Source organism: Gigantopelta aegis, chromosome 8, assembly GCF_016097555.1.
Source record: "Gigantopelta aegis isolate Gae_Host chromosome 8, Gae_host_genome, whole genome shotgun sequence".
NCBI classification, from domain to species: Eukaryota; Metazoa; Mollusca; class Gastropoda; order Neomphalida; family Peltospiridae; genus Gigantopelta; species Gigantopelta aegis.
In genome coordinates, this window is record NC_054706.1 from 38284195 (window position 1) to 38300041 (window position 15847).

General features: G+C 36.7%; 1 protein-coding gene across 1 annotated transcript in view; it reads left to right on the plus strand.

Moving 5' to 3' along the window:
- The first annotated feature begins 890 nt into the window (after positions 1–890).
- The window catches only part of LOC121379653 (voltage-dependent calcium channel gamma-7 subunit-like), a 32521-nt gene continuing 17564 nt past the window's right edge, over positions 891–15847 (plus strand). Inside the window, exons 1-2 of the mRNA XM_041508302.1 lie at positions 891–1116; positions 5298–5387. Coding sequence (XP_041364236.1) covers positions 891–1116; positions 5298–5387 — 316 coding nt within the window. The remainder of the gene's footprint in view (positions 1117–5297; positions 5388–15847) is intronic.

The following is a 15847-nucleotide window of genomic DNA, read 5'->3' on the forward strand; positions in this document are numbered from 1 at the left end:
CACCACAATTTTACCTGGAGCCATGTGTCTAATTGTTAGTTGTAGGCCCACTGTGAAGATGCCGAGTTGTAGAATATAACGTGTCTTAATAGGACAGACCCTAGTTTTTAAACACTACAGCATATTTTTCACTATTACTGCCGTTTGTTGTCACTGTCACTGTCATATTTTTTAAAAACGCACGTGCCTCTGAGAAGTAGCTGTTTATTGAGTTGAGTTCTAGTCTATGTTAAAGGATATTTCCTGTTTTAACGTCACAGACTCTCCTTTCACTCTATTGTAACTTTATCCATATGAGTTACAGGTTTGTAAATTAACTAAACTTGGTGTCCATTTTTTATGGGTTAAAACTAAGGTCTGCGCTTTTAAAATGCAACAACTATTACACATTACACGGTGCAGTGTGACATTTGTAACTGATACCGTTTTGAGAAAAATGCTGCTATAACAATAGGACAAGCGTTTGTATCGCGATAATCGATTGTGGCATCCCCACCTGTTGGCTAACTACTGCGTAGACGAAATTAAATTTGCAAAACTATACAAGCCAAACGAGGAAATGTATAGAAATGTGGCTTCGATCGCTGTTTGGCTGGCGTTACGATATCACAGAGACATCTGTTCTGCTTGAAGTCAGAACTGTTTCAATGGTGTGGGAAGCGATACCCCGGCATGCATCATTTTTAGCTGGTATTAATCTGATTTCTGTGAAACTGGCTGTACGCTAACCCAGGGTCAACAAGCGCGGATACAATAAAGCAAAAACAAAACAAAACGAAAAGATACTACCAAAAAACCCTAGGTTTTACTTTGGAGTTAAAAGAAGTTACCTTTTTCATTTGTTTTGATTATCGAGCGGCAGCGATTGAAGAAGTGAAACCAATGCTACTATGCATTGCAGCTCGTATGCACTGACCTGCCTGTCATTAGCATTTGGTGCCATGTCTAGTGTGACACTGGCGCTGGCTGTGGCCACCGATGCCTGGATATTCATGTCGGAACCGCTGACTCTTTCACGGGAGATTCTAGATATGTTCAACATGACGGAACAACACCACATCATGGTGCACGTGCGGTCCGGACTTTGGAGGGTCTGCACCATTAACCTAGCGAATGGTAAGAACATTGTTGTCATACTAAATACCTTTATTTTAGTCTTTTATGCTACATATATTTTGATATTAGAGATAAGAAAATGTTATTCTATTTATTTTTACTTTCTTCTTCCCCCCTCCTCCCCCCTTCTTCTTCTTTTTTTTATTTATGGGGCCATCCATATCAAATCAACCATGAATTTCCAAGACCTCCTTTAATGTTGATGAAATGTACGAGTTTATATTTTAAATCAATCCGAACTTTAATTCTAGAAATATAGGTTATCAAAGATGCACTGACATTGACACCTAACGACCTTTTCAAGTGTTATATTTCATCTTCTAGCCGACAGAGATGTGATTTTAGAGTCATTTTATAGCTTTTTGTGTATCTATTTTTATAAATAATGAAACACACCAACAAAGGATCGATATATATATATGTGTGTGTGTGTGTGTGTGTGTGTGTGTGTGTGTGTGTGTGTGTGTGTGCGTGTGTGCGCGTGTGTGTGCGTGTGCGTGTGTGTGTCTGTTAATTTCCAATTTGATCTTTTGTCTGATTTTGCTAAAATCATATAACCATTGATTTTCGAGATTTTTTTTTTTTTTTTTTTTTGGTGGCTTTTTCATCTTCTAGCCGACATAGGAGATGTGATTTTAATGTTATTTTATAAATAATGAAAACAAATGATATGTGTGTGTGTGTGTGTGTGTGTGTGTGTGTGTGTGTGCGTGTGCGTGTTTGGTGGCTTTTTCATGTATTTGGCTATAACGTCCTCCATAATGGAACCAGTATGATAAATTCTGTGCCTAGTCATAGATTTTGGGGGTCAAGGAATCCAATTACTATATATATGGTCTGGAATTACATTATAGGAAATTCAATATGGCCAGCAACATTACCTAAAAGTTATGCTTTGAATATAGCTTGTTTCACAATAAACCTATGATGACACTTTTGTGCCTAGTCATAGAATATGTGGTTAAGAACTTCAATTTAACCACTTACTAGATTGGTCTGGAATTACATCATATAAATTCCAAGATGGCGGCTAATATTATAAATGTATTTTTTTAAATATAATTTTCTATGCAGACAGTCTAGCAGAATATTTATTTGTTTACGCATACTTTTCTTCTCTTTTTTTTTTCTCTTTTTTTTCGGGGGGGGGGGGGGAGGGGGTATGATATCCATTTAAACCATCAGTTCAAGATGGTCACCAATATTGCCACGATTTTAAAAACATACTTCATAATAAACCTAAAATACCTTTTGTATCTTATCATATGATATTGGAATTAAGGAATTCATATGAACGAAGAAGGTTGAGAAGGTTTAACATAATGGGAAATCCATTATGGTGTACAATATGGCCACTACTTTGACCGAAAACATCCAGTTGTTAATTGTGAAAATACAGACATAATTTAAAATATTGTATAAACATTATTTTGTAGTTAAGAATTATGCGTTGATTATACTCTGTCAAAAAAGAAACGCATAGGCGAAATATTCATGGAATTATCTCTTTAACACAAAACAGCGTCGCACGAGTGCGCTGAAATCAGAACCTTGTGTGGCCACCAGCAGCAGTAATCACTGCGCGACATCTCCTTGGCATAGACTGAATGAGTCTCTGAATCCGGGCATGTGGAATCCTAGCCCATTCTTCATGCAGTGCATGTGACAGTTGCGGAAACGTCTGAGGCTCCGGGTCACGCTGGCGTACATGTCTGTCCAGTTCGTCCCATAGATGTTCAGTGGAGTTGAGATCTGGCGATCTTGATGGTCATGGCAGCACATTAATGTCCTCATTCTGTAGGAAATCGATTGTTACACGTGCCGTATGCGGCCTGGCATTGTCCTGCTGAAAGAATTCTCTCTGTCGATCCAAAATGGGAAGCATGTGACGTCACATAATTTCATCCCGGTAGCGTACAGTTGTCAGGTTGCCTTGTACGAACACAAGTTCACCTCTGCCGGTGTATGAGATGGCTCCCCACATCATGACACTCCCTCGATCGAATTTGTCAACTTGGGCAACGCAGTTGTTGGCAAAACGTTCATTGCGGCGTCTGTAAACACGTTGTCGCCCATCACGTCGCTGTAGAAGGAAACATGACTCGTCGCTGAACCATACTCGCCGCCAGTTTCCCAAGTTCCACCCCTGTACATTCGTGCACCAGCGAACATGTAAATGTCGATGTTGATGTCGCAGGACGGGGCCAACATATGGTCTCCTAGCCCGTAAACCAGCTTCTCGAAGTCGGTTCCGAATTGTTTGTGCAGGTACCCTGCTCAAACCAGGTATGCGTCCAGCAGTGTTCGTTGCTGTGGCAGTTCGGTGACGCAAGTGCAGAACCCGGATGTAGCGATCTTGTGCTGCAGTTGTTATGCGAGGTCTTCCACGTCTGGGCCGGTCTTCAGCTGATTGAAACTGCTGGTACCTGTCCCAGAGACGTGAAATGGTGCTCTGATGGACGTTCATGTGGCGTGAGACTGCTGACTGCGATTCACCGAACTGGAGGCGGCCTATTGCAATGTTTCGATTCGGCAGGCTTAGTCTTGACATCTTGTAACTCGTCTTCGTCGAAATGGAAATGAGGCATCATTGCCAGCATTGCCGCTTTAAATACCCATCACTACCCCAATCTTTTCCCCGAGTTTCACATGCATTCGCCAAAATCTGACCATTTCACGCCGATTTCCTGCAATTGTCACACAACGTGCCACAACGTGTCACAACGTGCGTTAAATTTGTTTTAGGGTGCATTTGGGCATGCTGTCCCATTCCAGGCACATTAACAAACATGGTCATTCAGCAACATTGTAAAAATAACCCCGATATTTTGTAAAATCAAACACTTTTCTTCTTTCCCTATCACCTATGCGTTTCTTTTTTGATAGAGTATATTCAAGATGGCTTCTATTCGATTAATAAATGACTGGCATGAACTATAAAACATTTAAACATTTATACCGAAACACCAGTTTGCAAGATGTGTGATAATCTCATTGTTGTTTACATGCTAAGTAATTGTTTTAAAAGACGTTTATGTTGAGAGATCAATACAGGACATTCTAAGATGGCAGTCTCCAGTTATAAACTGGAAGATTCAGCAATTAATCACCCCAAAGTGTCACTTATATTTATAAAGTAATGGAATGCACATCGTTATCCTTTCAAGGATTATTGCTAAATGCTAAAAATCGAAGGTTGTGAAATTTAACAAGGTCAGGTCAAAGATTATATTGAAAATTTAAAGAATGGTTTTTTCATTTGTTGGTGTATTTTAAATATCAATATGAAAGCTTTAAAATGTCACCAAACTCACATCTATATTCTCTCTAGAAGAAGAGTGTTAGCATCAGAAAGGTCATGAGGTTGTCACGGTTTATTCAAATTTCGATGACCTGTGTGTGTGGGGGGGGGGGGGGGGGGGGGGGGAATCAGACTGAGCTGAAATGTCCATGGTAAAAATGTTTTATGATCATTAAATAACACTGGAAGTATCATCAAAAGTGAAGGTGGTCATGCAAATTGTATCCTGATTTTGTGGTGTGTGGGGTTTTTCTTTGGGGGGAGGGGGGTTTGGGGGGGGGGGATGGATTTTGAAGATAGATCGTCTGAAATAGACTAACGACTGGTATATCAAATGACGTGGTATGTCTTAAAATAGATCCATTGCTGCTATTGCTCGGCAGCAGGTCGTCTCTTTGGGAGTCCAGACCCTTTGTTGCAATAACCCACGGTTTCTGCCAGAGGATACGAAGGGTAAAATTGTGTACCCTGAAATCTTGAAAATTGATGGATACATTTTTGAATGTTTTTAGAAAGAGATAGTAACAGAACTGCTGTTTAAAATGAATCTAAATACATGAAGTGAATGTCCAGTTTAAAAAACTTCCGAACCCATAACCACCTTGTAGGGCAACTTAGATAATTTGTTTTGTTTTTATTACGTACCCTAAAAATAGTTTTTGCACAAAGCTTGTAACCGTATGTCAGACACTAAAGAGCTATTGTTTCGTTAATCTGAATTTCATGTTTTCTGTCATTCATGTATGATTTAATGGTTTACTTAGTTCTGCATTCTCAATTACTAATCTAGATATTACCGGGACATATTTCGGTGAGTTCCACTCTTTTAAAGAGTTCCTAGATGTTGAGTGTAAATATGTTTCCTGATTTTCCTTGTTAGGAACGATTCCTGACCAGTGCATACCGATCAACTACAGTCAGCGAGGTTCTGGCCGCCTGGAAGGAGCTCCCACAAGCATGACAATAGTAGGTCAGCTACTTACTACACACGTTACTTACTAGTTCAACGTCTACTTACTAGACACGTTACTTATTAGTTCAACGTCTACTTACTAGACACGTTACTTACTAGTTCAACGTCTACTTACTAGACACGCCACTAACTAGTTCAACGTCTACTTACTAGACACGTTACTTATTAGTTCAACGTCTACTTACTACACACGCCACTTACTAGTTCAACGTCTACTTACTACACACGCCACTTACTAGTTCAACGTTTACTTACTACACACGCCACTTACTAGTTCAACGTTTACTTACTACACACGCCACTAACTAGTTCAACGTCTACTTACTACACACGCCACTTACTAGTTCAACGTTTACTTACTAGACACGTTACTTATTAGTTCAACGTCTACTTACTACACACGCCACTTACTAGTTCAACGTCTACTTACTACACACGCCACTTACTAGTTCAACGTTTACTTACTACACACGCCACTTACTAGTTCAACGTTTACTTACTACACACGCCACTTACTAGTTCAACGTTTACTTACTACACACGCCACTTACTAGTTCAACGTTTACTTACTACACACGCCACTAACTAGTTCAACGTCTACTTACTACACACGCCACTTACTAGTTCAACGTTTACTTACTACACACGCCACTTACTAGTTCAACGTTTACTTACTACACACGCCACTTACTAGTTCAACGTTTACTTACTACACACGCCACTTACTAGTTCAACGTTTACTTACTACACACGCCACTTACTAGTTCAACGTCTACTTACTACACACGCCACTTACTAGTTCAACGTCTACTTACTACACACGCCACTTACTAGTTCAACGTTTACTTACTACACACGCCACTTACTAGTTCAACGTCTACTTACTAGACACGTTATTTACTAGTTCAACGTCTACTTACTAGACACGTTATTTACTAGTTCAACGTCTACTTACTAGACACGTTATTTACTAGTTCAACGTCTACTTACTACACACGCCACTTACTAGTTCAACGTTTACTTACTACACACGCCACTTACTAGTTCAACGTTTACTTACTACACACGCCACTTACTAGTTCAACGTCTACTTACTACACACGCCACTTACTAGTTCAACGTCTACTTACTACACACGCCACTTACTAGTTCAACGTCTACTTACTACACACGCCACTTACTAGTTCAACGTCTACTTACTACACACGCCACTTACTAGTTCAACGTCTACTTACTACACACGCCACTTACTAGTTCAACGTTTACTTACTACACACGCCACTTACTAGTTCAACGTCTACTTACTACACACGCCACTTACTAGTTCAACGTTTACTTACTACACACGCCACTTACTAGTTCAACGTCTACTTACTACACACGCCACTTACTAGTTCAACGTCTACTTACTACACACGCCACTTACTAGTTCAACGTCTACTTACTACACACGCCACTTACTAGTTCAACGTCTACTTACTACACACGCCACTTACTAGTTCAACGTTTACTTACTACACACGTTACTTACTAGTTCAACGTCTACTTACTACACACGCCACTTACTAGTTCAACGTCTACTTACTACACACGCCACTTACTAGTTCAACGTTTACTTACTACACACGCCACTTACTAGTTCAACGTCTACTTACTACACACGTTACTTACTAGTTCAACGTCTACTTACTACACACGCCACTTACTAGTTCAACGTTTACTTACTACACACGCCACTTACTAGTTCAACGTCTACTTACTACACACGCCACTTACTAGTTCAACGTTTACTTACTACACACGCCACTTACTAGTTCAACGTCTACTTACTACACACGCCACTTACTAGTTCAACGTCTACTTACTACACACGCCACTTACTAGTTCAACGTCTACTTACTACACACGCCACTTACTAGTTCAACGTTTACTTACTACACACGCCACTTACTAGTTCAACGTCTACTTACTACACACGCCACTTACTAGTTCAACGTTTACTTACTACACACGCCACTTACTAGTTCAACGTCTACTTACTACACACGCCACTTACTAGTTCAACGTCTACTTACTACACACGCCACTTACTAGTTCAACGTCTACTTACTACACACGCCACTTACTAGTTCAACGTTTACTTACTACACACGCCACTTACTAGTTCAACGTTTACTTACTACACACGCCACTTACTAGTTCAACGTCTACTTACTACACACGCCACTTACTAGTTCAACGTTTACTTACTACACACGCCACTTACTAGTTCAACGTCTACTTACTAGACACGTTACTTACTAGTTCAACGTCTACTTACTACACACGCCACTTACTAGTTCAACGTCTACTTACTACACACGCCACTTACTAGTTCAACGTTTACTTACTAGACACGTTACTTACTAGTTCAACGTCTACTTACTACACACGCCACTTACTAGTTCAACGTCTACTTACTACACACGCCACTTACTAGTTCAACGTTTACTTACTAGACACGTTATTTACTAGTTCAACGTCTACTTACTACACACGCCACTTACTAGTTCAACGTTTACTTACTAGACACGTTATTTACTAGTTCAACGTCTACTTACTAGACACGTTACTTACTAGTTCAACGTCTACTTACTACACACGCCACTAACTAGTTCAACGTCTACTTACTAGACACGTTCCTTACTAGTTCAACGTCTACTTACTACACACGCCACTTACTAGTTCAACGTTTACTTACTACACACGCCACTTACTAGTTCAACGTTTACTTACTACACACGCCACTTACTATTTCGACACCTGTCCTCGTTACCCATACACAAATACTTCATTTGGACGCAATCACCCAGTCAGAGCTGTCTTCACTTATTATCTACTAAAAACGCACACCTGAAGCGCTGTCGGTCTAGGATCGATCCCCGTCGGTGGACCCATTGGGCTATTTCTTGTTCCAGTCAGTGCACCACAACTGGTATATCAAAGGCAATGGTATGTAATGTCATGTCTGTGGGAAAGTGCATATAAAAGATCCCTTGTTGCATTTGGAAAAATGAAGCGGGTTTTCTCAGATAACTACGAGTTATTACGAGAATTACCAAATGTTTGACATCCAATAGCCGATGATTAATTAATCGTTGTGCTCCAGTGGTGTCGTTAAATAAAACAAAATTTAACTTTTTATTATCTACTAAAAATGTAAACGAATAACTGTATAACCGGATATTTTTTGGGTCTAAACTTTTTGTCGTTTGAGAACCAAAAACATTTCGAGGTTTCTTATTTTCAAGGTTTGGCAACTCTGACATGAGTGTTTTTATTTTTACGGTTTAGCATATTGAATATTCTATTCCACATGACGGGTCCACGGGAATAACCTATGATGTCCAAACAGATAACCAGTATTATAACGGTCATGTATGTCAAGGTCACAATAACACACTAAATTATAAATTTATAATTAAAAGTAGTACGGTGATATATATATTTTTTTTTATTTTTTTTTTTTTTTTTAACAAGTTTTATTGCCAGCCCCTTGTTTACAATTAGAACAACACATGCCAAGGGTAAAACATGGGTTGTGTACATACAAATAATAAAACAACATAATATAATACTTTAGGGTACTGGCTTGCATACCCCACCTCACCCCACCCCCCATCCCCTCTCCATCCCCGCCTCTCTCTCTCTCTCTCTCTCTCTCTCTCTCTCTCTCTCTCTCTCTCTCTCTCTCTCTCTCTCTCTCTCGCTCTCTCTATTTCTCTCTCACTACATATCTAATCAATGTAGCTATCCATTTATCTCTCTCATGCAAAAAAACCCAACAACACACTTTCATCCTTTTCCATTCTATGAACGACGTACATAAATATTTAAAATACGCACATGATATATATATATATATATATATATATATATATATATATATATATATATATATATATATATATATATATATATATATATATATATATATATACATATACACACATACACACACATACATATACATATGTATGTATCTACATTATTAATGCGTGGACCGCTGGGAACAAGACGATGCACAAGGAAAGTTACAAAAATTAGGTCTGTTCAAAGAGAGACCACTTGGTGAAGAATTTATTAAGATTGTTCTTACTAAGATAAATACATTTTTCTACTTTATATCTTTGTTTAGCTTCGTTTTGGAAATGTATAATATTTAATTGGACCCTTTGCACTTTACATTTATATATAAAATATTTAGCTAATAATAGTAGCAGGTCAAAAACATTATCTGTTTTAATATTATCTTTACATCCAAATATCACTAGCTCAAGAGAAAGCTTTAAATTACATATATGCTTACATGAGTTTGATAACGAATTTAAATAATCATTCCAAAAGTTCTGAACAATTTTACATTCCCAAAATAAATGCACTATAGATTCTTTTCCTTCATGACTAAACGTACACGTTTCACTGTCAATTAATTTTAATTTATATGCGAAACTATTAGTAGTTAATATTCTATGAAGTATTCTATATTGGAACCATCTAAGTTTTATTTCTTGCGTGGTTACAAATGGTTTTAAATAAATAGTGTGCCAATTAAGGTCTGAAATAAAATAATGTAGTTTCGAGCCATTTCTGATAGAACAAAGTTTTCTTTGAACAGGATAATCATCTAAAGGAATATTTGTTTCATCTTCCTAAGGAAAGCCTTAAGTGAGTTAATAACTCCTTGATACTCTAAAAAAAGATGCATTTAATTTGTATAAATTATTAAATGCGGTTAAAGTTTAAAAGTTGCCGTACTCATCAACAAGATCACAGATTTGAGATACACCTTTCCCAAGCCATTTAAAAAAAAAAAAAAAAATTACTGTTAATTTTTATATTGGAATTATAAACAATTGGCTCTGATAAAATGTCTTCAAAAGATGAAACATTAATTAATAACGAGAAGTCACGGAATGCAATGATACAGTCTTTCCAAAATAGATTTTTTTTTTACAGGTTTTAAGCACAATTGGGGGAAATCATTACCAAATAGAGATACGTTACGGAGTTGTGGAAAACATGCAAAAAGAATAGGTTTCCATTTTGGATCTTTGGTTTCCAATTTTCGTAGCCATTTAATTTTCAAAGCTTTGGCATAGTTAAATATGTCTATCATTCCGAGACCTCCCTCATTAACAGGTTTACACAAAGTTATTCTTTTTATCCTGTCTGGCTTTTGATTCCATACAAATTTAAATAACATCGTGTGCAATTATTTCTGAAATGTTTCCGATGGATTTGGTAATGTTAGAAGTAGATAACTAAGCTTAGATATTAACAGAGATTTTATTATAGCTATTCTTCCAAGTGGTGTTAACAACCTTCTCATCCATGTATTTATAATTTGTTTAATTTCAAATAGTTTAGAATTATAATTAAGTTTGGTCATTTCATTCAAGTCGGTACTAAAAATAATTCCAAATGCTTTAAATGAAAGAGGATTCCATTTTAGATTAAGATTTTGTAAATATCGTATTGAACTATTCCTATGAGAGCCAATGCAGATTACCTCTGATTTATCATAATTAATATTGAGTCCTGATAATTCGGAAAAAATATTCAAGGTATTTATTGCTTCTTCAAAAGACGTTCTACTACCATCAAGTATAAAATCAGTATCATCGGCATACTGTGAAATTAGGTATTCTTTATTGTTTATTGAGATGCCTTTAATTTTCTTATTTTTACGGTGATATATATACTAAAATATGATATCACAGGTTATTCCCGTGTACCCTTCATATATAATCAACATTAAAAGTTTCAAAACAGCTATTATTTGCATGTTATTACCAGAGCTTACAGATGGCCATAGACCACAATTAATCACGCTATATGTTTCTATATAGCGTTAGTGGCTATAACATTTTTTTTATTAATACCAGGAGGCCCATTGAATTGTGTATGTACCTTTGCCTGCCTGGGGGAAACATACCCTGAAAAGGACAACCCCTGTTTAAACAAACACACCCACTAAACATGGCCGTAGTACACCCATTTTACACAAAAAAAACTACTTTTGCATGGGCCGGAATTACCACAAACATGTCTTCAATGTCAACAAGTTACACATGTTTACAAACTGCATGCTCTCCCCTGTTAACTTCAGTCAAATAATTGCCACTGCATAGCTGTCTGCCATGAAATAATCATAGTCAAACAGCAGACTACTTGCGCGGACAAATTTCCGGATTGGGAACCAAATGGGAAGATAACTGTGATATGTGGCCAGATAAACAATAGAGCACTCAATTGCAATTAAGTAACACGGAATGCTATTAGCGAGACAACTGGTCAGCCTTTGATTTTAGTCATGCTGAATTTTTATATTGATGTGGTTCATAATTTAATGTTTGCATTTATCATAGTTTGACACCCAATAGCCGATGTATTGTTCGTGCTGGGGTGTCGTTAAACATTCATTCATTCATTTGATTTTAGGCATGTAAGTTTCAAAAAAATATTCATACAAAACGTCTCAAAGACGCAAATCTACGTGGTTTTATACAGAAGTCCATACACCTGCTCTCATATTTTCATCTCTTTCATACCAATACCTTCCATTATGCTATTAGATCTGTAAATTGGTATTATAGTCCAGGCAGTTATGTAAATTTGCTTCTTTTTTTTTTTTTTTTGGTCAAGTCAGTAAAATGTATTTCGTTTTATTCTTAAGACTATCCAGAATTAGAAATCCATTGGTAGCATTTTTTTCAGTCATTTGATCATGGCGGCCATCTTGAAATTCAAAATGGCCATAATTTTGGAATATTTTACATATATTTTGACTCCCAGTTAACATAGAAACACAATTCTTGTGTCTATTTATATTTATGAGGGCAATGAACTTGCTGATAACATTTTATTTAGTCATTTGGGCATGACAGCCATCTTGAAATTCAAAACGGCCGCCAATTAAATATTCTTATATATATTTACTCACAGTTGACCCACAACAACAATTTAGGTATCTGTTTACATTTATGAGCTCAGTGAATGAAGTTGTGAAAACAAAAATTGTTGTCTGACCTATGCATCCATCATGAAATTCAAAATGGCCACCATTTTAATATATTTTTCCATATATTTCAACTCTCGGTTAACATAGAGACACAGTATTTTTTGTCTATATGTACGTTTATGTAGCCACGAATTTATTGATGACATTTTTATAGTCATCCAGTCGTGGCAGCCATCTTGAAATTTAAAATGGTCACCATTTTAATGTATTTTTCATATATCATAACTTCCGGTTAAGGCAGAAGCACAATTATTTTTGTCTGTACATTTTTAGGATCAATGAATTAAAGGGTGACATTTTTATAACCATCCTCCAGTCATGGAACCACGTTAAAATTCAAAGATGGCAGCCACATGGAGATTTAAAAATGGCCACCAATTTTATTATTTGGCAAATACTTTTCCTCCTTGTCCACATACATTTTATGTGAAATAATTAAAATATTGCATTACTAATGACTTTCATATTCTAAATTTTAAACTAATGAAATAGAGGAACAGACCAGTTGTAAACTGTAATTCACAATGACACATTAGCAGGGCTCACCCATTTAGTATCTGGCTAATTGAATGTTGTTTAAATGAGCCACGTTTTAATAATTTCTAAAGAAATATCCTACATACATGTATCTGAAAATTGAATAAAATTTATTATTTTCCATTGTGACCCCTGATTAGGCATCTACTGATTAGGCATTCGTCTGTAATGGCATGTGTATTGCATCAACCATCACCACTTGTAGAGTTCTGTACGTTGCAGGTTGTATTCCTTAGAGGTTCATCTACCTGAACACTTACTGATACCACAGTTGTATCTGATCAGTTCTTGCACCTTCCACACATTTACAAATATATCCTCCTTGATCCAACGATGGGTCTAGATCACTGGATGTAGCATGGAATCCTAAACTAGGATATTTGCTTGGAGATATGCTCTCCATCCAGTTACTACATGCAACCCCGGTAATGTTGATTTTCTTTCTGAATCCAGTTCATTATCAGTTAGTTGCATGTTGATTTGGTTGCGACTTACGTCTGTACCGATACTTATTGGAATCAGTGTGTGCGATCTTCTCAGGATAAGAACTAAGTCTGTGTCTGGTGCAGAAATTCACTTCTAATCTGCCATATATCTTGTCAATGAACAGAAGCATTTCCTGCATGCTTTGATTCACTATTAGATGGTTACATGGGTGTAAGATTTATTTTTTAACACAATACTATTGATGAAAGATGACAGCAGATATTTCCACTAGCCAGGCTACAGATTTTCGAAGCTATCTGAGCGCTACGATATCGAAAACTATTGCAGGCCATGATGTGACAATGACACATGATTCCTCATACTCGTGAAGTAATCGGGCCAGGCAATGAGGTGGATTTCTACATCAAAGACACAGACGGTTTTTATCACAATTAGGATACACAAATAATTATACGTAACTCACAACCAGATAAACCTTCATACATTGTATAATGAACTATTTCCAGAGATAGACTCGGATTACCAGATGTTCATGCTTTAACTGAATATGACACAACAGAACAATTGATGATGGTGGACAATAAAAAGAATTCAATGTATTCATGAAAGCTCCATATATTAGTAACACCAAAGTCAGGTTGGAATCGGTGATTAACCATACAAAGAGGTCAGTGAAAATGTGAAGATTTTACTGCATGGAACCAAGCACAAGGGTAATTTCTACAACTGATGCAACTACTCTAAGATGAAAAGTTCAAGAAACCATCACCAAACCAAAGTGTGAAAACACTGCTACCTACCTCTGGGGTATGAAAACAGCATACCCAAAGAGCACATCTCCAAGCACATTTCTGAGCTCAAGATGCCATGCTACATCTAGACATTCTTGATCCATACAAACTTTGTTGGGTCAAGGGGGTTGGTATATTTGTGACTGCTGTTAGAGGTGCAAGCTGCACCAGAATCTGTGGTAGAACTGATCAGATGCAATTGTGGTGTCAGTAAGTGTTCAGATAGATGTACTGTAATTTAGTGTAAGCGACACAAACTTCAATGTACAGAGCGTTGCAAACGTGAAACTGATGAGGACTTCTGCAATGTGCATACTATTACAGATGAAGTAGATGCTTAATATGCCATTATACATTACAATTTACAGTTGGTATGTTCCTTTATTTCATTAATTTGTCATTAGTATTGCAATATTATAATAATTTGACCTAAAATGTACTAATGAACACAAAAGTTGCATTTGTATATAGACTAGGAGAAAAACTATTTGCCAAATGATTACCTTGATGGCAATTTTGAATTTCCATGTGGCTGCCATTTTGAAGTTTAAGATGTTTGCCACAATTGGATGACTATAAATCTAAAGAATTAGATTCATTGACCACTGAAATATACATCTAGACAACAAAATTGTGCTTCTCCATTAACCCTGAGTTGAGATATAAGACAAATGTATTAAAATGGCGGCCATATTGAATTTCAAGATTGTTTTCATGATTCAATGACTATATACATAAACACCATCCAATGCATAGAATACAGAAATGTTTATAGACAAAAAAGTATGCTTCCACGTTAACCGGGAGTTGAGATATTTGATTTTTTTTTTTATTAAAGTGGTAGCTATTTTGAATTTCAAGATAGCTGTCAAGATGAGACAACGATTTTCCTTTTTACGAAATAATCATCTGAGCTCATAGATGTAAACTGACACCAAAATTATTTTTCTGTGTTTAATGGGAGTAAAGATAGAGCAAAACATATAATGGAATGACGTCCATTTTGAATTTCAAAATGGTTGCCATGTGAGATGAATAATAAAAAAATATTTTAATTCACTAACATAATATGTTTAAATAGACCCCAAAAATATGTTTCTATGTTAATTGGGAGTGGAGATATATAAAGAAATTATATGAAAATGACGGTCATTTTGAATGTCAAGATGGCTGCCATGATAGTGGTCAGAAAAAAATACTACCAATGGATTTCTAGTTCAGGTAGGTCATGGGAACATATGACTAAAATTGTATTAACTTGAGCGAAAAAAAATGCAACTTTCAAAAAAGGAACATAACTATATGTGTGCAACAGAAGAGCAGTTACAGCTCATGTTTAATAATGAATTGAATTGAAGCTGAAGGATGATGATTCAGATATTCCCTGATGGCTAGACGTTATATCGCGCGTTCCTCGTATATAACATGTCTCTGAGGTACTGGCAGTCGTTACAGTCATTTCCATGAACTGATTCTAGTCTGAAAATCTAACCTGACCATAGCAATAATTTTTGTTAATGGAGTCTTCTGTGTTTTTACATTTCCTTGTCGTGGTCGTCACAGCAACACTGACGGGATTTTATTTTTGTTTGAATGTATGCTTTTAGTTCTGTATTATA